The sequence below is a fragment of the Erpetoichthys calabaricus genome, chromosome 1 (genome assembly GCF_900747795.2).
Source record: "Erpetoichthys calabaricus chromosome 1, fErpCal1.3, whole genome shotgun sequence".
Lineage (NCBI taxonomy): Eukaryota > Metazoa > Chordata > Cladistia > Polypteriformes > Polypteridae > Erpetoichthys > Erpetoichthys calabaricus.
In genome coordinates, this window is record NC_041394.2 from 327,364,261 (window position 1) to 327,388,841 (window position 24,581).

The 24,581-nt window shown below is 39.6% G+C and overlaps 1 protein-coding gene across 1 annotated transcript; it reads left to right on the top strand.

Annotated features, from left to right (window-relative positions):
* Positions 1–293: 293 nt before the first annotated feature.
* LOC114664639 (gastrula zinc finger protein XlCGF26.1-like) lies at positions 294–22,769 on the top strand. The gene is made up of 3 exons (XM_028818833.2): positions 294–399; positions 14,900–15,361; positions 20,754–22,769. Exons 2-3 carry the CDS (start codon positions 14,935–14,937, stop codon positions 21,560–21,562), a joined length of 1,236 nt encoding a protein of 411 aa, XP_028674666.2. The 5' UTR covers positions 294–399; positions 14,900–14,934; the 3' UTR covers positions 21,563–22,769.
* Positions 22,770–24,581: the final 1,812 nt, after the last annotated feature.

Here is a 24,581-nt window from a genome sequence, read left to right on the forward strand (position 1 = left end):
TGAGATCTCGCCTAGTAATCGTACAAAAGCTTTTGTATCAATGTAACCTTTAAACATGATATAACAAATGAATAACGTTTGTATACAGTACATCGTTTATTGTTTCACGTAACTTACCGCTCCAAAATTGTTACATTAGCAAATCAGACTAATAACTACACGTTACAGTGTCTGCAGTAAGACTGGATGAGTGGGTTTGGAAAATGGACGGATTGCGATTTAGAGTAACAGCTATAAAAGGATTACTGTATATTACTACTTCGACGAGGACTTTTATTTTGATATAGTCATGTATCTGTGGAACAGGAAGGTTTTTTTTTTCTTTTCGCTTGAAGCAGCGTCTCTGTGGTGGAAACATTGCACGGGGAAGTTGCAGCGGTTAGTGGTCATCTGGAAGAGGTACGTACTCGAATAAAAATGTTTGGGTAATACGGGGACGAACCGCATTTTGGTTTCTAGTCTTAAAGACTCTGCACAAGTGCATGTCCATGTGCCTGCACTTCTGATTGATACTGTGACTCTCTTAAGCTTAATCATTTTCGATTAATATTTTAGCGGACCGCTTTAGTGGGATAAAGGAAATGCATGTAACGTTAAATACTTATTAGAGTTTGAGCCAATGACCCCTTTATTACAAATATAAATATCGGAGCATGTTTGGGTAATACGGGGACGAACCGCATTTTGGTTTCTAGTCTTAAAGACTCTGCACAAGTGCATGTCCATGTGCCTGCACTTCTGATTGATACTGTGACTCTCTTCAGCTTAAACATTTTCGATTAATATTTTAGCGGACCGCTTTAGTGGGACAAAGGAAATGACTGTAACGTTAAATGCTTATTAGAGTTTGAGCCAATGATCTCTTTATTACAAATATAAAAATCGGAGCAAGCAGAGAACTGTTTTAGATTTGTTTTAAATCAGATTATTACTTTCCATTAGTAGGAGGAAGGTTATACTCGTAGGGGCTCCGGTGTTTCTGAGCCAGAGCACGCCACGAATGACTTCGCACCAGGGTGTTACAGTAATAGCAACTCCTCACATTCGCCCCTCTTTCTGCAAGTAATGTTGCACTCACGTGCTCTCGAACTGACTGTAAACTCGAGTTTCCGAGGCGGAAATTCCACGAATGCCCTAGGAGCTCAGAGCTACAAGTCAGACGAATAGGAAAAAAAAAGAAGCTACCCCCGAATTGTTGTGACTTAGCGCTGACCTTCACTTTTGTCAGTTATATAAAATAAATATAATCTGGTCAGCTCCAAATGAAATATTTTGGTGGAATTGCTTTTGGAGCAATGCATATTGGATTCGTTTAGTTTTCTGTTTATTTCTACGAGAAATGCAGTGTCTTTAATTGATTTTTCCCCCAAAGATCAAGTAACAAATCAACAGCAACCTTGCGTTTCTCCGAAAAGTCCGACAGTGAACTCGCTGTATGGGGAATACGACACGACACAACTACGCCCGGGGTTGCCAGATTTAACAAGCACTTCACAATCCATTCACAGTCAAGATCCCTCCCAATCCTAGAGAAAAGCTGCAAACGCCCGTGAACGTCACTCCTCTGACTGGCCATCATTTGTACGAGTAGCCGGGGCCATGTAGTTGAATTTTAAGACCATTATATGTCAGAGGATACAACTCACAGAAGGAAGCCTATAAAATGTGTTTATTTTAATACATTTGTAGAAAAAAATGACGAGAGTCAATTTGGCTACTGTTTTTTTTCCTTTTCATTTGAAACAACATTACCGTCACTGAAGAGCTGTGTACCTAGAGAAAAAAAAATAGAAAATAAGGTATGGAACCTAAAGTTTGGGCTTTATAACTTTTCATCAAGCATGTCAGCCTTTTAACTTTTATTCTTAGGTGAACGATTTGACATAACTAAGCCAAAGACCAATAATAATTACAAGTTTCATGGAGTACTAGGGTGTTGTACCGTGTTAGCCATTAAGAATGTAGAGAAAAGCCAAGCAAAATGACACCTTTTATTGGCTAACTAAAAAGATTACAATATGCAAGGTTTCGATAAACATCTTGCCTAAAGAAGGGGCCTGAGTTGCCTCGAAAGCTTGCATATTGTAATCTTTTTAGTTAGCCAATAAAAGGTGTAATTTTGCTCAAGTTTCATGGAGAAATACAACACATTTTGTTGCCACAGGAAAACAAAATGCTACTAAATACGTAAAAGGCTGTAACAGTTTATTATAAGTGTTGTAATCAAATAAGAAAGATTTATGCCGCAGTCGTAAACCTTTGTATTTTCTCCAAGAACAGAAACAATCAGTTGTTTTACATTAGGAGTATCTTTCCATCCATCCACCCATTATCCACCACTTATCCGAGGTCAGGTTGTGGGGGCAGCAGCCTAAGCAGGGAAGCCGAGACCTCCCTCTCCTCAGCCACCTCCTCTGGGAGGACCCCAAGGCGTTCCAAGGCCAGCCGGGAGATATAATCCCTCCAGCGTGTCCTGGGTCTGCCCCATTGCCTTCTCCCAGTGGGGCATGCCCCGAACACCCCCCCAGGGAGGCGTCCAGGGGGCATCCTAACCAAATGCCCGAACCACCTCAACTGACTCCTCTCAATGCGGAGGAGCAGCAGCTCTACTCCGAGTCTCTCCCGGACAACTGAACTCCTCACCCTATCTCTAAGGGAAAGTCCAGCCACCCTGCGGAGAAACTCATTTCGGCCCCTTTTATCTTGCTCTTTCGGTCACTACCCAAAGCTCGTGGCCATAGGTGAGGGTAGGAACGTAGATCAACTGGTAAATCGACAGCCTCGCCTTTTGGCTCAGCTCTCTCTTCACCACGACGGACCATTGTAGAGCCCGCATTAATGTGGATGCCACACTGATCTGTCTGTCAACCTCCCGCTCCATTCTTCCCTCACTCGTGAACAAGACCCCAAGATACTTCAACTCCTCCACTTGAGGCAGTAATGTCTTCCCAACCCGGAGAGAGCATTCCACCCTTTTCTGGCTGAGAACCATGGCCTCTGATTTAGAGGTGCTGACTCTCATCCCAGCTGCTTCGCACTCAGCTGCAAACCGCTCCAGTTAGAGCTGGAGGTCACTTTCCGATGAAGCCAACAGAACCACATCATCTGCGAATAGCAGAGATGAGATTCTGAGGTCACCGAAAAAGACCCCCGCCACTCCTTGGCTGCACCTAGAAATTCTGTCCATGTAACTTATGAACAGAATCCGTGACAAAGGGCAGCCCTGGCGGAGTCCAACCTCAACAGGAAACGAGTCCGACTTATTACCGGCAATGCGGACGAAGCTCCTGCTCCTCCTGTACAGGGACTGAATGGCTTGTAACAACGAGCCTTGTACCCCGTACTCTTGGAGCACACCCCACAGGATGCTTCAAGGGATACGGTCGAATGCCACAAAACACATGTGGACTGGTTGGGCAAACTCCCATGCCCCCTCCAGGATCCTGGCAAGGGTGTAGAGCTGGTCCAGTGTTCCACGGCCGGGACGGAATCCGCATTGTTCCTCTTGAATCTGAGATTCGACCATCGACCGAACTCTCTTCTCCAGCACCCCTGAATATACCGGGGAGGCTGAGGAGTGTGATCCCCCTATAGTTGGAGCACATCCTCCGGTCATCCTACTTAAAAAGGGGGACCACCACCCTGGTTTGCCAATCCAAAGGTACCGCTCCCAATGTCCATGCGATGTTGCAGAGACGTGTCAACCAGGACAGACCCACAACATCCATAGCCTTGAGGATCCCAGGGTGAACCTCGTCCACCCCAGGGGTCCTGCCACCTCAGAGCTTTTTAACTACCTCGGCCCCTGTTATGGACGGGCCCCCCCCCCCCGGAGTCCTCCAGCTCTGCTTCCTCTAAGGAAGACATCCTGGTGGGATTGAGAAGGTCCTCGAAGTATTCTTTCCACCGGTCAATAACGTCTGCAGTTGAAGTCAGCAGTGCCCCATCTCCACTGTACACAGTGTTGGTGGAGCACCGCTTTCCCCTCCCATGGCGCCTGACGGTTTGCCAGTCGTTTTCCATGGCTTCCCCAAACTCCTCCCATGCCCGAGTTTTTGCCTCTGCAACAGCCGATGCCACCACATGCTTGGCCCACCGGTACCCTTCAGCTGCCTCTGATCCGGTAGGACTCTTTCTTCAGCTTGACGGCCTCTCGAACCTTAGGTGTCCACCACCGGGTTCGTGGATTGCCAACACGAGAGGCACCGACAACCTTGCAGCCACAGCTCTGTTCTGCTGCTTCGACAATGGAGGCTCGGAACATGGCCATTTCAGACTCAATGTCCTTCGCCTCCCTCGGAATGAGGTTGAAGTTCTGCCGGAGGTGGCAGTTAAAGATCTTTCTGACCGGTTTCTCTGCCAGACGTTCCCAGGAGACCCTCATTATACGTTTGGGTCTGCCTGGTCTGTCTGGCAGCCTTTCCCGCCATCTGATCCAACTTACCAACAGGTGGTGATCAGTTGACAACTCAGCCCCTCTCTTCACCCGAGTGTCCAAGACATAAGGGACGCAGATCCAATGACACGACTACAAAGTCGATCATTGAGCTGCGACCTTGGACATCCTGGCACCAAATGCACTTATGGACACCCTTATGCTCGAACATGGTGTTCATTATGGGCAATCCATGGCCAGCACAGAAGTCCAACAACCAAACACCACTCGAGTTTAGATCAGGGAGGCCGTTCCTCCCAATCACACCTCTCCAGGTTTCACTGTCATTGCCGACATGAGCGTTTAAGTCTCCCGGTAGGACGATAGAGACCCCAGGAGCTGCGCCTTGCAGTGTCTCTTCCAGGGACTCCAAGAAGGCTGGGTACTCTGAACTGCTGTTTGGCGCATAAGTGCAAACAACAGTCAGAGTCCTTCCCCCAACTCGAAGGCGTAGGGAAACAACCCTCTCGTCCAACAGGACATATCTTTCCACACCTCCTAATACATATTTTTTTTGTTTTGAAAAATTTGTTTATATTATCCTCCTAAACGTTCGCTACCAATAGTAAAGTTACTGTAAAAATACTTTATGTGCTGCAGATATTCCACCCATGTGTTTGTTTTCAGTACCCATTTGTGCTTTTCTTTTTTAGACTGTTTAATCAGCCATAATTAGTCAACTGCCACTGAGTTGCCTAGTTTGATCAATAATATAACCAACAGGTCATTGGTTGAATGAACTGTAACAATCTATAAAATTGACATGTTTTACACTTTAAATGAAGGAGGTTGTGTGGCAGTGTGTGGATGGGAAGAAAAATAACGGCTGGCACATATAAATGGAAATAGACAATTTTAGTATTTACAAAATCACTTACAGTTTCAAGAAAAATAGCCCAAAATGAGGAGTCACACCCAAGCCTTTTTCTTTCACGCAGAACACATTTAAAAATAGCCTAAATTGGTGTGGAAGTAGACAATCAGGCAACTGTGAGGTGAAGTTGAATTAATGGATAGTTGTCATTATTTAATTCAGATACCCTCCAATAACCCAAATCTTAGCCACAGTGTAACTTGGCAGAGCTCTGGGCAAAACACTTGGATATGATGCAGAATTCATAGTTGACTCGATGGCAGGTCAGGCTCTGTGGCAGCAAAGCAACCCAAGTCTGAAACACATCCATCACCAAACTTCACAATTAGTATGAGGTTCTTCTCCTGAAATGTTGCCTTCAGTTTGTACCAAACATGTCTACTGTTGCTGTGGCCAGACAACTCAATCTTTGATTCATCCGCTCAGAGCATAAGGACACAAAAATGTCCTTCAATGACTTTGTTAAATGGTTCGACTCAAACCACCTACACCTGAACACCAGCAAAACCAAAGAGCTGGTGGTGGATTTTAGGAGGCCCAGACCCCTCATAGACCCAGTGATCATCAAAGGTGACTGTGTGCAGATGGTGCAGACCTATAAATACCTGGGAGTGCAGCTGGATGATAAATTAGACTGGACTGCCAATACTGATGCGCTGTGCAAGAAAGGACAGAGCCGACTATACTACCTTAGAAGGCTGGCGTCCTTCAACATCTGCAATAAGATGCTGCAGATGTTCTATCAGACAGCTGTGGCGAGCGCCCTCTTCTACGCAGTGGTGTGCTGGGGAGGCAGCATTAAGAGGAAAGACGCCTCACGCCTGGACAAACTGGTGAGGAAGGCAAGCTCTATTGTTGGCATGGAGCTGGACAGTTTAACATCTGTGGCAGAGCGAAGGGCGCTCAGCAGGCTCCTATCAATTATGGAGAATCCACTGCATCCACTAAACAGTGTCATCTCCAGACAGAAGAGCAGCTTCAGCGACAGACTGCTGTCAATGTCCTGCTCCACTGACAGATTGAGGAGATCGTTCCTCCCCCAAACTATGCGACTCTTTAATTCCACCCGGGGGGGTAAACATTAACATTTAACATTATACATAGTTATTGTCTGTTTTTGACCTGCATTATTATCATTCTTTAATTTAATATTATTTATTGTATCAGTATGCTGCTGCTGAAGAATGTGAATTTCCCATTGGGATTAATAAAGTATCTATCTATCTATCTATCTATCTATCTATCTATCTATCTATCTATCTATCTATCTATCTATCTATCTATCTATCTATCTATCTATCTATCTATCTATCTATCTATCTATCTATCTATCTATCTATCTATCTATCTATCTATTCATGTAGTCACATCTTCTTGTGGTTCCACACTCTCTTCCTTTACAGTTGCCAGTTGGTGGAACAGGCTGTACACCTTTATCTGAACTCCTGACTCCCTCAATGTATTTAAGAAGCAATCAAAAACTCACCTGTTCTGTGAATATCCCAAAATTGATTGGGAGGAGAAAAAAAAAATCTTTGCTCTGTGATCTTTTGTATTGTAGCTTATTTGCTGTTTAAGATTGATTGAATTATTGATTATAATCTATGATTGTAAATTATTAGTTACGAGCATGAATCAAGCTTGGCATCTTCTTTGGTTTTCATGAACACAGATTAATGGCTTACTCTTCGCCAATAGATTCTCAATAATGTGGCCCAACTTCAGCTTGATGTCTGATGCAGCTGCATGATGAGACTGTACCATGGCCAAAATGGACTAAGTGGATAGATAGATAGATAGATAGATAGATAGATAGATAGATAGATAGATAGATAGATAGATAGATAGATAGATAGATAGATAGATAGATAGATAGATAGATAGATAGATAGATAGATAGATAGATAGATAGATAGATAGATAGATACTTTATTAATCCCAATGGGAAATTCACATTCTTCAGCAGCAGCATACTGATACAATAAATAATATTAAATTAAAGAATGATAATAATACAGGTGAAAAAAACAGACAATAATTATGTATAATGTTAAATATTAACGTTTACCCCCCCCCGGGTGGAATTAAAGAGTCGCATAGTTTGGGGGAGGAACGATCTCCTCAATCTGTCTGTGGAGCAGGACAGTGACAGCAGTCACTATATATATAATATAATATAATATATATATATAATATACCTGATTCATGTACACAGTAGATCTGGAATGGGGATGACCCTCAGCTTTGTTTAAAGGCTGCCATGTGTATAATGGTGCACTGTTTTTGTAGTTTTTTTTTTTTTTGTTTTTTTTTAATTACTACACTTTTTTGTAAGATACCAAATACAAAAAATGTCATTTTCAATGATTGGGTTTTGTGTTGTACAAAGTAGGAAATATGAGACTCATGTAGCAAATGCCTCATTTATATGTTGTCATATATGCTTGGTCAGGGGTCCCCTAAAAAGCTCTCCTGAGGTAAGCATTACCACTCCGGGGCGAGAGGGGGTACTGTTGCTAATGGTATCTTTTCCTTTTTCCATAACCCAGAGAGGATGACCAGTGAGGGAACTCACACCAGGATGTGACACCTGGAGCATGCCCCACCCCTTCAGGTCACTTTGCCATAAAGAGCAGTGACCCTGGATGGTGACATCTCATTGCCAGATTTGTGGGTTTTACGCTAAATTGAGTTATTTTGAAAGAGTCATGTGTTTTTTTTTTTTGTGCTATTTTAATAATAATAATAATACATTTTATTTTCAAAAGGTACGTACGGAGCCCCCAAATGGCAAAAATCCAAGTGGATCATTGCTGAGCAGGATTCGAGTCCTATAAGTGTTGCCAATGAATATAGTTAATGCACTTTAAACATTAAAGTCTGGCAGCAAACTCACTTGATGTTAGTGACACTATTACACTAGTATTTTTGTTGCTATGTTTGCTGTGAAACTGTTGTCAATGACTGTAGCTAATACATTCAGCATAGTCAATACTTTTGGAAAGCATGATGGGGAGTAGATTATAAACACACGCCCTGCTTCACACACTACCTTCCACAAACTCCCCAGTCCCCCCCCCCAACCCCCACCATCACCCTAAAGTGTTCCTGATTTTTATTTAACAGAGGCAGCAACTCTATTCACTCTGTCCTACACATCTCCCTGATGTTTTGTGTATTCTTAATATGTTGCATTACTTTATAAATTACTTATTAACTTTGCTTAACAACAATTCTGTTCCTTACACATATGCCAGCAATCAGTATCAATGCATGTGCAGGATATCGTACCAAAATAAAATAAAATGACATTTAATAGTCGCCCACATGTATTAACATATCTGCTTTCAAATAGTATTACAAACATCTCAGTAAATGTGAAAAATATGACTCAAAAATGGTCCCCATATTTCATACAGGTAATGTAGACAAGTAGCAAGTTCACTCTCTCTTAGCCATGCTTCATCAACTGAATTGACCTCAAGGTATACAAGTGACAAGGTCAATAGATGTGCTCTGGTAGTTTATTTGACCTTTAAATATAAAGTGAACAAACACTGACAGATACGGAGCTCATCTAATATTAGGTACCAGTAACAGCGCACTGCACGATAACGTGCAGTGAATACACTTGAATTGAGCATTCATAGTTTTCATCCTCTTTCTCTGTACGTTTAGCATTCATTTTCTCAGAGGTTGATGCACTTGCTGCTTCCTGAGCAGCTCTTCTTTACTCCACCCTAGCAGCCCGCTGCTTCTCTTCTTTCATCGGCATCTTTTCGCGTTAAAACTGATTAAGTTAGTTTTTGTGTTGCAATTACTTAGTACGTTTTCTTTAATTTTTCACTTAATCTGGCACTTAAGTCTTCAATCTGCCTCAAGAATGATTAGCGAAGGTGGTGGGGAATGAGAACGGCGCCCGTACGCATGCTCCGTATGGCCGCCCTGCTGCGCGCTGCCGAGAGTTGATTCTACAATAAAATAAAATAAAAATAAAAGAGTAATAAAATCATCACCCCGAAAGCGGATAGTAGACATCACGTAGTATATGTGTACCAAATTTCAGGTCAATAGGTGAAACGGTTTGCGAGCTCAGGTGATTTAAAATCCTGGACAGACAAATGAACAGCCACGGTAGCGTATTATAGAAGAAGATTACCTCTTTTCACTTGTGAAAGTCAACTTTTGTTAACTGTCCTATTATTACACTTGCTGGACAAACGGGCCCTAGCCTAATGTTACTCGGTTCTGTTACCTCTGTTGTAAGTCACTTTGGCAAATAAATATAAATGTAACCATGATAGCAGTCTTAAACAAACAATATTAGAAAACTAGATGTGTAAGCCCATGCTGTAAAAAGCATGGGGTCCTAGAAACTTGAAATTGAAATTGTCAGAAAAAAATATTTGAAATGTAGAGATGTCAGGTAACTGAAAGGAACTACTCTGGGCATCTCTCTCCTAGGAGGATTTGTTTTGCCGACGTGCTCATATTGCTTGTGCATTAGCGGCTAAGTGACTTTGTCTTTCTTCGGAGGTTTGCTTTGCCGACATTCTCGCCACATTTCTATATTACTGGCTAGATGAGTGACTCTTTCTTTGGAGGTTTAATTTTGCTGATTTCTGGGCCGGACAGACATACAAACACACTTCCATGTGTAGACGTTTATATATAAGATGGTGGCAATCCAAGCTGTGAAAAATACTTAAGTTACCCCGAAAGCCCTAAACACATCATTATAGGGAAAGGAATCAGGACAAAGCACAAGTAAAATAAAGAAAATACAAAAATCAAGCAAGGGAGTGGGGGAAAAGTAAGCAAAAAAACAAACAAAAAATGACTAGATGAGGCAGAATGTTCACAGTTCTAATTTGAAGTCATTTAAATTTTATATTAGTAATAATACGGCCTGCAACTTCTGGACTATTTTAAAGTAATTTAGTCCTGTCAATATAGTCTATTAATGTCAAGCCCAAATCTTTACACTATGGTAAATAGATACGCCTGTTCAACTCTATCAAACTTTTTTCTGCATCAGATAGTGAGACATCTGGCAATTCAGATTGCTTAGATGACAATATTATATTCAACAAGCACTGAAGATGGGATGCTAAGTATGTCTTTAATAGCTTCAGTTTGATATTGGGATATTACAGAGTCTTTCGCTTATTTGATCTTAACATCACCATTCAGAGGTGAAACTGGCCTGTACAATGTACATTGTACCAAGACTTTGTTTTTCTTTGGGAAGACAGTAATTGGCGTGTGACACAATGTCTTTGGTAGAATTGTATTTTCTATATCTTAGCAAACATTGTTCACTGTAATAGTGTTAACTGAGTTGAAAACTTTTTTAAAAACTTCATGCCGAAACCTGCAGCTCTCCCACTTTGCGGTCAGTTTATGGCATCTTGAATTACAATGAGACTCAGGGGTTCGTCTTACACTTAGAGCAGTGTTTCCCAACCTCGGTCCTGTGGTCCCCCATGAATGCAGGTTTTTATTCCAACCAGATTCCTAATCAGTGACAACACCTGATAGCACTGATCTCATTTAATTAGCTGGTATTATTTTTCTTTTATTCTACATTCAGAAAAGCACAGCAGCATGATTTTACATTTATAAGATATTTAAAAACATTACTTCTTTTGCTATAGATTTTGATGCTTACCTCTCTTTTTCTGATTTCATTATATTTTGCCCTTTCTCTGTGCAGTTTTCCCCTTTTGTTGTATCTTATTAATGACAATTAAAAATGAGCAGAGCGGACACTCAGGCAAACAAAACTGAATAATCAAAGGCTGCAAGTACTTTAGCATCAGACCCACTAATTAGTAAATAATGGATTAATTAGACAATTAGAACACCTGGAAAAGTAGAATGAAAATCAAGAAATATGAAATTCAACATATTGTTAAAAAGAAAAAAATACATTATTCCCATATAACTGCTCGGTACATTTTAATATATTTTTACCAAACTTAGTTTTCTAATTTCTATATTTTTCCCAAAACACAGAACGTGGGAAATAATACAATACTTAATTAGCCCAGGAGTCCAATTAAAAACAGAAGCTGTTTGGAACAAAAACCTGCAGCCACAATGGAGCCACAGGACTGAGGTTGGGAAACACTGACTTAGAATATCAGGCTATGTTATCTGTATTTTATCAATGTTCTTGACTTGAACCTCTCCTTCTTGCACTTTGAGGAATACAAGGACTTCTACTATTCACTAAGTGTGCTAGTTATTTGTTTGTACTCCCTAGTTTTATTTCCTGATGCATTGCTGATATACAGTCATATGAAAAAGTTTGGGAACCCCTCTCATCCTGAATAATAATTTACTCTACTTTCAACAAAAAAGATAACAGTGGAATGGCTTTCATTTCCTAGGAACATGTGAGTACTGGGGTGTTTTCTGAACAAAGATTTTTAGTGAAGCAGTATTTAGTTGTATGAAATTAAATCAAATGTGAAAAACTGGCTGTGCAAAAATGTGGGTCCCCTTGTAATTTTGCTGATTTGAATGCATGTCACTGCTCAATACTGATTACTTGCAACACCAAATTGGTTGGATTAGCTCATTAAGCCTTGAACTTCATAGACAGGTGTGTCCAATCATGAGATATAAAGGTATTTAAGGTGGTCAATTGCAAGTTGTGCTTCCCTTTGACTTTCCTCTGAGGAGTGACAGCATGAGATCCTCAAAGCAACTCTCAAAAGATCTGAAAACAAAGATTGTTCAGTCTCATGGTTTAGGAGAAGGCTACAAAAAGCTATCTCAGAGGTTTAAACTGTCAGTTTCAACTGTAAGGAATGGAATCAGGAAATGGAAGGCCACAGGCACAGTTGCTGTTAAACCCAGCAGGTCTGGCAGACCAAGAAACATACAGGAGCGGCATATGCGCAGGATTGTGAGAATGGTTACAGACAACTCACAGATCACCTCCAAAGACCTGCAAGAACATCTTGCTGTAGATGGTGTATCTGTACATTGTTCTACAATTCAACACAATTTGCACAATGAACATCTCTATGGCAGGGTGATGAGAAAGGAGCGCTTTCTGCACTCACGCCACCAACAGAGTTGCTTGTTGTATGCAAATGCTCATTTAGACAAGCCAGATTAATTTTGGAACAAAGTGCTTTGGTCTGATGAGACAAAAAGTAAGTTATTTGGTCATAATAAAAAGCGCTTTGCATGGCGGAATAACAACACCGCATTCCAAGAAAAACACCTGCTACCTACTGTCAAATTTGGTGGAGGTTCCATTATGCTGTGGGGCTAGTTCAGGGACTGGGGCCCTTGTTAAAGTCGAGGGTTGGATGAATTCAACCCAATATCAACAAATTCTTCAGGATAATGTTCAAGCATCAGTCACAAAGTTGAAGTTACGCAGGGGTTGGATATTCCAACAAGACAATGACCCAAAACACAGTTTGAAATCTACAAAGGCATTCATGCAGAGGGAGAAGTACAATGTTCTGGAATGGCCATCACATTCCCCTGCCTTGAATATCATCGAAAATCTATGGGATGATTTGAAGCAGGCTGTCCATGCTCGGCAGCCATCAAATTTAACTGAACTGGAGAGATTTTGTATGGAAAAATGGTCATAAATACCTCCATCTAGAATCTAGACACTCATCAAAGGCTATAGGAGGACAGCGTCTAGAGGCTGATATATTTACAAAAGGAGGCTCAACTAAGTATTGATGGAATATCTCTGTTGGGGTGCCCAAAATTATGCACCTGTCTAATTTTGTTATTATGCATATTTTCTGTTAATCTAATAAACTTAATGTCACTGCTGAAATACTACTGTTTCCATAAGGCATGTCATATATTAAAAGGAAGTTGCTACTTTGAAAGCTCAGCCAATGATACACAAAAATCCAAACAATTAAGAAGGGGTCCCAAACTTTTTCATATGACTGTATGTAATTGTGTTACAGACTTTTCTATTTTGGAATTTGTCATGCTAAACTCTTATTAGCCTTTTCTACATTTTCAAAGTAAAGATGACGTGGCTTAAAAAAGAATATGTGTATGTGTGTTTGTTATATATAATATATATTTTTTTTGTATAGTCAAAAGTACAAAGCCCCCCTTTTCCTACATAGTGCCTCAGCTGGTGATCTAGCACAGGGGTAGGCAACGTCGGTCCTGCAGTGCCACAGTATGTGCAGGTTTTTGTTCCAACCCAGTTCCTTAACGAGAACTCAATTATTGCTGATGAAGCACATATTGCTTAAGTGACATTTTAATGCTTCATTTTAGTGGTCTCGCTTGTTAAGGTTCTCCAACCTTAATTGCTTATTTCAATCTTAAACTGCTGCATTCAGTGTTTTAATTGCTCCTTATTAGCAATAAGATGTAAAAGACAAAGCAGCCAGCAGTTCTCCAGCTAGCTTTTTTCCAATTACATCTGTGTGTGTTCATCATGCACGGTTTGATTTAATAAAACACTTAATAGAAAAATGTGACAGACTGAAAATGATCTGTTTTAGGCTTCAAATCATTTGGATGATATCCTTGGAAAGGAAAAAAAATCTACGATATAAAAGCCTTACATTGCACAGACTAACAAGCCATAAAATTAAATAAGGTCTGAGATTGGCAATGATTGGTTTCTAATTAAGCAATTGGGTTGAATGAAAACCTGTAGCCACTGCGGCTCACCAGGACCGACATTACCTACCCCTGTTTTACATCTTATTGCTAATAAGGAGCAATTAAAACACTGAATGCAGCAGTTTAAGATTGAAATAAGCAATTAAGGTTGGAGAACCTTAACAAGCGAGACCACTAAAATGAAGCATTAAAATGTCACTTAAGCAATATGTGCTTCATCAGCAATAATTGAGTTCTCGTTAAGGAACTGGGTTGGAACAAAAACCTGCACATACTGTGGCACTCCAGGACCGACGTTGCCTACCCCTGATCTAGCATATTGCTGATCAGATCTAGAAATCTTGGAAATTAGCCCTGATGCTCTCTAGGTTGAAATTCATTTTTATGTGAGGCATATCCTCTTAAAACTACCTTAAGCAGTTCCCTAAATATTCCAGCAGAAGTCTCTCAGAAAATATTAATTTGTGTGACTATGAATGTTTTAAAGAGACCAGCAAGCATTGATGGATTAAGGAGTATGGTCAGAGAGAACAAAGCCTAGTGTTTGCAAGAATAAAGGGTAGCATGTTTCATAGGTATTATTCTTTTCTGCCTGTTTAATGCAGTTTGAAAATTTATGCATGTACAATTTTAAATGTGCTAAGCCTTAATGTTGTAAAGTTTGACATTTTGCTTTTATTTCAGTTACTTGTAACACAAACATAAAATGAATGCATATCACACACTCTTGGCAAATCAAGAGGATCTGAAGTGCAGCCATGCCTGCTTTTGCCCTCAAACCAATGTGTCATTGGTCTGCTGTTAATTATTGGCATCACAGACCTATGGAAGTTGATCTTCTTCTTCTTTGTTATTTTTTCTTTGCAAAGGAGTGAATAAAAGATGAAAGTGAAATGTGCTAACTTCTTTTTTTTGCCCCTCTAACTTCATATTGATGGCTTCTTTTTTTACAGAGATAAAGTGGACTGTGCCATTGCTGGTGTATGAAATGGAGATGAACCAGGCTGTTCTGGAGTGTCTAAAGCAGGAGTTTAAATGTGAAGAGGAGGACACCTCAGGTGGCAGGATTAAAGAAGAGGATTGGGAGAATACAACTGTGCAGAATGGCCTGATTTTCTTGAATAACACGGAGAAAGGAAATGTGGTCATTAAAAAAGAGGACGAAGAATATGTCAGTGTTAAAAAAGAGCCGGAGCAACAATCTGACGGGACTGATTTAGAGAAACCTGAAATTTTGAACAGAGTCAAGGAAGAGGACCTTAAATCGGAGCCATTTTTTTCAGATGAAGCAGTAGCAAGTTTAGGGTCCCCCCAAAATGGACTCTGTTCACTACAAGATCATTCTGTCCAGGAGAAAATAGAATCATTGGAGCAGGACGTGAAGAAGACAGAGAAGACGTCATGTTCTGAAGAATGTAAGTACTAAAATAAGTCCTGTAGTGTAAGACTTGAGGCTTGACCTGAAGGGCTCTCACTTGGGATATGGCTCAACTGTGGTGTTTTTTTTTTAATATTGCTTTGTAAATCTTATTGACTAGGAAACACTCAGATATCCGGTCCTTAAGGAAAGGTGGTTCATACTCTTCTTTTCCTTCTTACTATCACAGTGATGTTCTGACAGGTGCTCTTTAAATTCATGTCATTCACTCAGTACCGTGGAGGCTGTCTGGCAAGGTGATGGGCCATAGTGCTAGCGAGCTGTTCAATGGCTTGATATTCTGGCTGACCCCTCGCTTTAATATGTGTGGCAGTGTCCTGCTGTCTCATCCACTTTTGGATTGAAACTGAGTTGAGCGGGCAGATATTGTTGTTTCTTGTTGTACAGTATAATGCTGTGAATGACTTAGTTTTGCGCTTGGAAGGTATGACTTTTGGCTGTGATGAAAACGACCGGTGTGCTGTAAAGACCTGAGCAGATGCCAGTTTGTGCAGACACTTGTCTGCGTTTGTCACACCTGTATTCCACAGCTGATACGTATCTGACTTCTGGTCCTCTAATAAAGGTGGTCCACACACTTCTTTTTCTCAAGTTTTCTTTTGCAGTTTTCCGTAGAACAACATGTGAACCCCGAGAACTTTGTGTAGTTTGCTGCTAACCACGTTTAGTGAGTACCAGCAAGTTGCGCACAGCGGAGACCAGGGCTGAGGCGCTACATAAATAAAATGTCCCTCTTCCTGTCACGTAATCAGCCTCTGCAATTCATTTCATGTTCCGCAGATGTTACTGCTGTTCTTTTTCTCTCGTCTATGTCCCCATATTGATTACTGTCACTTTGAAGTTTTTCCTAAGAAAGACAAAAACCCCAATAACTTTTTTGAAGTTGCCACCAGCCACATGTAGTGCTTCATCAGCGTGTATCATGTCATTAGCTTTCAGTTAAGACCAAGATCAAGATTCTGCTCCAGTGGTTTGCGAGTAATCGCGTGACATACAGACACAACCCTTAACTTATTTTTATGTATATTGTCACACGTGTGCCTGAGGTCCCTGTATGTCACCTTCCAGACTCAGACAAGGTATGCAATAATACAATACAATTTATTTTTGTATAGCCCAAAATCACACAAGAAGTGTCACAATGGACTTTAACAGGCCCTGCCTCTTGACAGCCCCCCAGCCTTGACTCTCTAAGAAGACAAGGAAAAACTCCCAAAAAAAACCCTTGTAGGAAAATAAAAATGGAAGAAACTTTGGGAAAGGCAGTTCAGAAAGAGACCCCTTTCCAGGTAAGTTGGACATGCAGTGGGTGTCAAACAGAAGGGAGTCAATACAATACAATACACAGAACAGAACAAATCTTCTATACAGCATAAAAATAAAAATATTACAAGTACGCAGCAGAATTTAACAGTAGATGATATTACATAATATGATTTGGATATGTTTAGAGTCCTGGAGACGTCGGCCATCAAGCTGCCTCCCCCATTGGCCATTCCACAGCTGAGACAGTGTTGGGCCAGCCAATCCGATGAAAGCACCCACCTGGGCAATAGAGGACGCCAACACTAACAATACCATCTCTTTTCCTCTTTAAAGTTACCCAAGGAGGGCACCTCAGCCATGCCCCACACTCAACTGAACTATGCCTCTTCCGGTCAGGACGACATAAATTTGATGTTTCTGTCTGACAAACACAGTCCTGCATGGCGGAGCTCCCTAACTCAGACCTGCTTGAGAGAGTTGATAGTTTAGAGAAGCCACTGAGGCTGAAAACACAGAAATTGTACCTAATTCCTGTTATGCCAGTGTATACTCGTTTTTCTTCTTTGTTTTGAGTACTGGCAGTGGATGGGGTGACCCAACTGGCACTTCCATCTTTCCTTTGGTTCTCTCCTTCCTTATTTAGAACTCTCAATAGATAGATAGATAGATCTACTGTATAGTGTGTGTATGTATATGTATATATGTGTATACACACACACATATATACATACAGTATATCTATCTATCTATCTATCTATCTATCTATCTATCTATCTATCTATCTATCTATCTATCTATCTATCTATCTATCTATCTATCTATCTATCTATCTATCTATCTATCTATCTATCTGTTTACTTTTTTATTTTATACATGTTTTAAAATTTTTTGCATTTATTAATTGTATCTACTCCTTTATTTCTTCATGTGTCCTTTCAGTGACACTGCATGTAACATGAAATCGGCAGCAAAATAAAAGCTGTCATTTTCACCCGTCAAAGTTGAGATGGTTGTTTCTAGCAAGTACCATTAATTGGTCAATCATCAATAAAGTGGATCTAATTCTTTGACCTTTAAGTGCCACACTTGCAGAAGACTCTTCAGATGTTGACTCCTGTTGATGTCTTTAGAGCTTCTTGAATGAATGTAGCTGGTCTGGGTAGTAATTCTGGACAATTTTTTCCTTGCACTGTTATCCATCACAGACGTGCACACTCACTCACACCTTTGAGCATGAGTTTCACTGACAACACACCAGTAAAAAAAAACGTACATGCTTGAGCTCAGCTCACTTTCTTAACTTTGACGGGTAAAAACGGCAGTTTTCATTTCAAGGTTGTATTAGGTGTCACTAAAAATAAAGATGAACTAATTAAATGAATATATAACAAGCAATACAATAACATATTTCATGATAAATGTAATTATTTATGTTCACATAGCATTATGTTTATATGTATGGCCACTTCACAACATTATTTGCTTGTGTATTTTTAAAATTTTGTCCGACATAGTCATCCATACACATTAGCGATATATGCAAGATCTTCTTAATAGTACAGTTTTTTTTTTTTTTAACTTTCAAGAAAGTTAAATGAACAACCGTTATTTTGGCTATAAAGTATGATAAAGCTGGCAGCTCACACTATCTCATAGTTGTGATTCTTCTCGTTTTACTGCTCTGCTGTTGTTCTGTGATTTCCTGTTAATGTTGAGTTACACATGACAGGTCAATATGTTTGATTATCATAATCATTCTTGTTATAATGTTGCTAGCTCTTGTAGCAGCCTCCAGTGTATTGTGAAAGTGTTTTATTGTAGAGCTCTGTATCATTACACTTGTCCTGCAGGACCCCACTTCATTTTTTGTGATGCAGGATGTGAGCTGTAAGTGGTAGGATGCAGTCAAGGAATGAGATGGTGGGGGCGGAGGGCTAAAATAATTTAGAATCTTTAAAAAATATTTTTTTTCTTAGTTACTACATAAACCTGAACCATTGCTTTCAAGCTATGCCATGCAGTTTTATGTAGTGTGTTCCAGCACAGAAACTAGTTGAGGATACAGGCAGTGGGACACTCTGCTGTCACTAAAGAAGCTGCACCAACATTAATGGGAAACTGCGTGTTGATGGAAATATTTTTTTAAAAATTGTCACACCAAATATGTTTATGATATGGAGTTTTTAAAACATAGTTAAATGGCAAAAAGAAAATCCAACATTTTCAAACATCAAACATTTTTAAGAGTGGTATTCCACAGGGGTCAGTGCCAGGGCCTCTGGTATTTTAAATATTTTATTCATATATATATATATATATATATATATATATATATATATATATATATATATATACACACATACACTGGAGTTTCATTGCTAATCTCCATTATTATGTTATGAACTTCCTGTTTATTTAGGTGTTGTACTAGTATATTCTCTGCCTTTTATATTTGTTTATGTTGTGTTGTATACTGGAGACATAATCATGGAAAAAGGGTGTAAGACCCAAAAAAGCAAGCCAACACCTTAAAAAACCTTTCTAGAAATGGTATTGCCTCATTCCGCCAACCCCCAACTACTATCTGCTTGCTTCAGCTTGCTTAGAACCCAAAAAGGGGAGCTAACTTTAAAAGTGAAAAATATCCCAGAAGGGTGACCATAAATGTTGTACCTTTTATAAATGAAGAGATATATTGAAGAGCAAAGAACAAAAACAGTTAAGAAGCAAATATGAAACAAAAAGGTTTTTTTAAATATAATGCAATCCAAAGCCAATAAGTCCCAGTACAAGTTCCACACTTGGTAATCCAAATAATAGAAAAGCCCACCATGCCAGGTATATTAAAGAAGAGCAGTAACACAAATAAACATCTACAACACTCAATGGCAGTATAACAGACACCGTCTCATCCATCACCATATAAAGTTGGAGGACGGCCCCTCGGGTGTGACATCATGGTGGCCCCCACCTCTTGGGGGTTTCCACCAACAGAACACACAGAAAGGCAAAACATTTGAAGATATAGTAAAACAATACTAAATAATAGCAAAACCTAACAGAAATTACACAAAACATGAAATATAATTATTAAAAAAACAAATAACAATACAAAATGATAATATACACAAGTCCAGGCTGTAAAATAACATGTTGATGGTGACAAAGATTTAAAGATGACTTTTCTCTTTCTTTTGTAGTCAGAAGATTAAAAAATAAGCCAACCTTTTTTCTGAGAGTGCCTTATTTGGTGGTCCAACAAGATGCTAGTCAGTTCTAGAAAAATTGGTGAATAGCTCGGATGTTCTTCCAGTCTGCAATTTATTTTTACATGAAACATATAAGATCATTTATCCTCTTAAAAAGTACCATAAGTGTTATCTACAGCAATCCAACATTAGTCTCTAGGAGCAGCATTGGTCCCTAACAATGTCTCAGTTTGTGTGATGATAAATAGATCAGCAGGATTTAATGGGTTAAGTCACCAGTTTTAAGTTAGATTTGTGGGGTAAAATAATTCAGTCTTACTTTTACAACTGCCATTTCTGTACTGCTTATTTTTTCCATAATTATTTAAGGTGTAAAAATCATTGCAAACATAAAGAGAATATGATGATAGTGGTACAGATGCTTTCTTTATAGAATTTTCCAGAACTGACATATCAGTCTGATTGGTTGATTGAATTGTATACCAATTAATGGAGAATTTTGAACAGATTTTAGGAGTTTGGTGGCTTCATTCAGACTCTCCCCTTTTTTCTTGCCAGTTTCTGATCAGCCTAACATGCACATCTATGGGAAGTGAAGTGAATCCACATGGTTAAAAAAAGAAGAGGCAAGTTCATAATTGTGACCAGGCTTGAGAGCTGTGAAGCAGCAGCGTCCTCATTCAGAGTGACACTTTTGGCTCACAGGGTCATCAGGGCTATCCTGGTTGGATTTTACTTTGTGATTTATTTTATAAATCAAACATAGAAATATGTAATCATTTATATCATTAGGTTAGTGTTTTGAACTGTCCCCACTTCTCAGATCACTTTTAATGCAGCCTTTGTTATTTAAAACATACTTAGATTAAAATGTGTGTTTTTCATTTTTGGCAGATGGTGTCTCCCCATCTTCATTTGCTCAAATGGCTCTTCAAGGCATGACAGAAAAGGTACTAAATGTTGGAAATATGGGCCAACTGACATCTGGATCAGAAGATTCCACACCAGTCGTCTTGAAGAATATCTCTTTGCCTGTTATTAAGCTGACAAGGATCGAGGATGACATCTCTCTGCAAGTGCACAATACAAATTCAGAGAGAAATTGCAGAAATCAGCAAATGACTTTTAAAGGCAAACATAATTCTAAACATCATAAGAGATGTGCTAAGAGTAAAAAGCCACACTGTTGCTCCAAATGTGGCAAACAATTCTCATTCAAAAGCAGTCTTAATAGACACTCAAGAATCCATACTGAAGAAAAGCCATACTGCTGCTCTGAATGTGGCAAACAATTCTCCTTTAAAAGTGATTTTCAAAGGCACATCACAATTCACACTGGAAAGAAGCGTCACTGCTGTACTGAATGTGGTAAACGATTTACTGACAGGCGCAGTCTTCACCACCACAGTAGTATTCACACTGGAGAGAAGCCATACTGCTGTTCAGAATGTGGCAAACGATTTATTGACCGACGCAGTCTTCAAACGCACACTAGAGCTCACACTGGAGAGAAGCCATATTCTTGTTCTAAATGTGGTAAACGATTTGCTCTCAAAGAAAGTCTTCCGATCCACGCTAGAATTCACACTGGTGAGAGGCCATTCTGTTGTTCAGAATGCGGCCAACAATTCATTTGCAAACGCGCTCTTCAGAAACACAGAAGGACAGAAGGACACACAAAGGGGAGAAGCCATACTGAATGAGACAAATGGTTTTCACAGTCAGGCAATCTTGATATACATGTAAGAGTTCTCTGTGTGCCAACTAAAAATGTGCCATTGATCACATTTATCTCATTTCAAGTTGTCTAAAATGTCCCCAGGGCAAAACTCAAGCCAACCTGGAAGCACTATCATCTCTCTCTGAAAAGACTGTGCCATGTGTTTTGGGAATGTACTACATTTGCACCATTTTGGACAAAAGTCTTTACACATTTGTCAGACAGCTTTGGTGTCACAATCACTTATAAGCCATTAACGGCTATTTTTGGTGTAATCCAAGACTGAATTATAGTTCATAGTAATAAATCGACAGTAATATCCTGTACTTCATTACTAGCAAGTAGACTTACCATGGTGAACTTAAAGAATTAACTCCATGAGCAAGTGGCATTCTTTATTATCTCAAATTACAAAAAACAAATTTCTCTCCTACAGGATGTGTCCAAAACTTTTTGAAAAAATCGGGAGTGCTCTCCCCTAGACTTTCTCGTATACTCAGATATGGGGATGGATATTTGAGGAGTGAACCACAAGACAATGATTATATTTTTATATTATGTACATTAAAGAACCATCAACAACAAATCAAGTCAAATCAATAATATATTGAACAATTATTATAAAAGTAAAGTTGAATAAATCAGACACTGCAGCTGCATTAATTAAAAAATGTACCAATTCCAGTTAGCGGAAATAGCTGAAATGTTGATAGAAATCTACATTTTGTGCCTAATATTTGAATGAAAAATTTGGTTGACCTAACAGAAAGCGTACTCAAGTTATTGTGTATGCATACACACAGACACGCAGACATACTTCCAAAAATGTTTTTTTTCGGACTCAGGGAGGTCTAAAATAATGAGATTCATCAAAATCTCAAGGTTGAATTTTTGGATGATTACAATACTTTCCCTATAATTCGTACACAAGAAAGTAAAAAACATGGCAAGAGCTCATTAATATTATTTTGGAATAAGAATGCTTGACTTGAATTGCCTGATAGCAGTATGCAGAAAAGAACCCCAGAGATGCTTCTTAGCACACCATGGTGGAATGAGCCTGCGGCTAAAAGTGCTTCCTTTATAAAGAGCGCCTCCTGCAGGGAATTTTTCATGATGGCATCCAATTTTTCCACCACCATCCTTTCCAGAGCAGTTTCCAGTGTGTCCAGGGGCCTCATTTCTAACGCCATGCGTAGAACTCACAATATAACATGGTGTAAGCACAAAAGCGGGAATGTGTGTACGCACAGAAAAATACAGATGCATAAATCTGTGCGTTCACCAAACTTCCACGTTCTTCCGCTACATAAATCCCGATCAGCGTGAAAAGTAACGCACGTGCACGCACCTGCTGCCCCACCCCAACTCCTCCCAGAATTACGCCTCTGAATAAAAAACTTACTATTCGTTGGTTTAAACAGTGGTATAAACAACAAAAGGAAGCTGATCGAGTGACATAGCGTGTCGGAGAAACACGAAAGCTCAAGTTCACAAAGTCGCACAGCGCCCGAAATAAAAAAGAAGTTGTCACATATCAAAGTCACCGTGAAAAGGCGAGTCGTAGCCCACCGTCTGAGTGTCATATGAAAGCTTATTAGGGTACAGAGAGAAAAAAAAATAGGCACACAGTGGGAAAAAGGCACAAAATGTAAACTTTAATCTCGGAATTTCCACTTTAATCACGTAGTTTATTTTGTCATTAATATAGAACATCATAAACTTCATCTTAAAATCATTTAATTTACTAGTTTCTCAAATCCCATCGTAACTAAAGTAGCACGTTAAATGCTTTATTTTGTATTTGATCTTCTATGTGCTCTATTTGTGGGAATCACTACGTGCTTTCGGGCTTTCTCTTTCTCCGACAGGACACAGAATCCATTACATTCATAATATTACAGATCTCTGAATAATTAAAATACTGAGATGTATACATGATATCTTTTTCATGATGATAGGAATGAAAGCATGTTATTAAACATGGGAACATGGTGGCGCAGTGATTGTTCATGTCTCACACAAGAAGCTTGCTGTGCCATGTGTGACCTTCGATTAAATAATTTATTGCAGCAGTACTGTCTCTTTCAAACGTACTAACCTCCAATTCCTGTCCTTACTTTTCTTTCTCCAATTAACCAATTGCCACACAATCAGCTCTGTAATAGACGTTAAGCCATCTGTAAGCTTAGAACACCAATTCTTCAAAACGTTTAAGGAACACTGAAATATCTTTGTAGTATGTGTTTAATTATTCTATCCATCTATCCTTCCAGTTTTGCGCCAGCCCAGCAAGAATACAGCACGAGGTAGGAACAATCCGTGAAGTAGCTAGCGCTGCGGCACCGTGTCCACACATGTTTAATTATTAACAATATACAGTAGATTATTTAAATTAAGTTAAAGTTTTATCTGTATAATATAATCAACATATTTTGCTCCATTTCATCTTAAAAATGATATCGTCATCATATGTAAATATGCGTTTTATAAAGTGGCGCAAGTTGTGCAATATTATAACTGTAATGCAAGTTTACAGTGAGGTAATTGTACTTATAAGTACAAACAGTTCTACAAGGAGCACTTGATGGACTGATTGAGTGCGTTTTAAAGTTCTTGGGATGAAACTGTTTCTGAACCGCGAAGTCCGTACAGGAAAGGCTCTAAAGCGTTTTGCCGTGGCTGAGGCAGTGTGTGCTTGATGCTGTATCCCGATAATTCTCTTTCTGATCAGCTGCTGCTGTGATTCCAAACTCAGATACAGTGATGTGAATACACCGAGTGGTGCAGTGAGAGTAATATGGAAAAAGATGATCCGCTGGGAGCAGCTGAAAGAAGAAAAAGAAGGTGCAGTGAGAGTAACAACGCTAAAGCAGTTATTGTATTTGGAATACTATGGCTATTCCCTGGACCATTATATTGCTGCATGTTAATTACAATCAGATGCATTACACTAATAAACAATATGCAGTTAGTTTCAGTGTATTTATAAAGCCGCGTCA

What these genes read in the sequence shown, in the direction of transcription:
- LOC114664639 (XM_028818833.2), top strand. Translation starts at nt 14,935, where the DNA reads ATGGAGATGAACCAGGCTGTTCTGGAGTGTCTAAAGCAGGAGTTTAAA. An exon ending in GACGTCATGTTCTGAAGAAT is followed by an intron (nt 15,362 to 20,753) that starts GTAAGTACTAAA and finishes CATTTTTGGCAG; the next exon opens with ATGGTGTCTCCCCATCTTCA.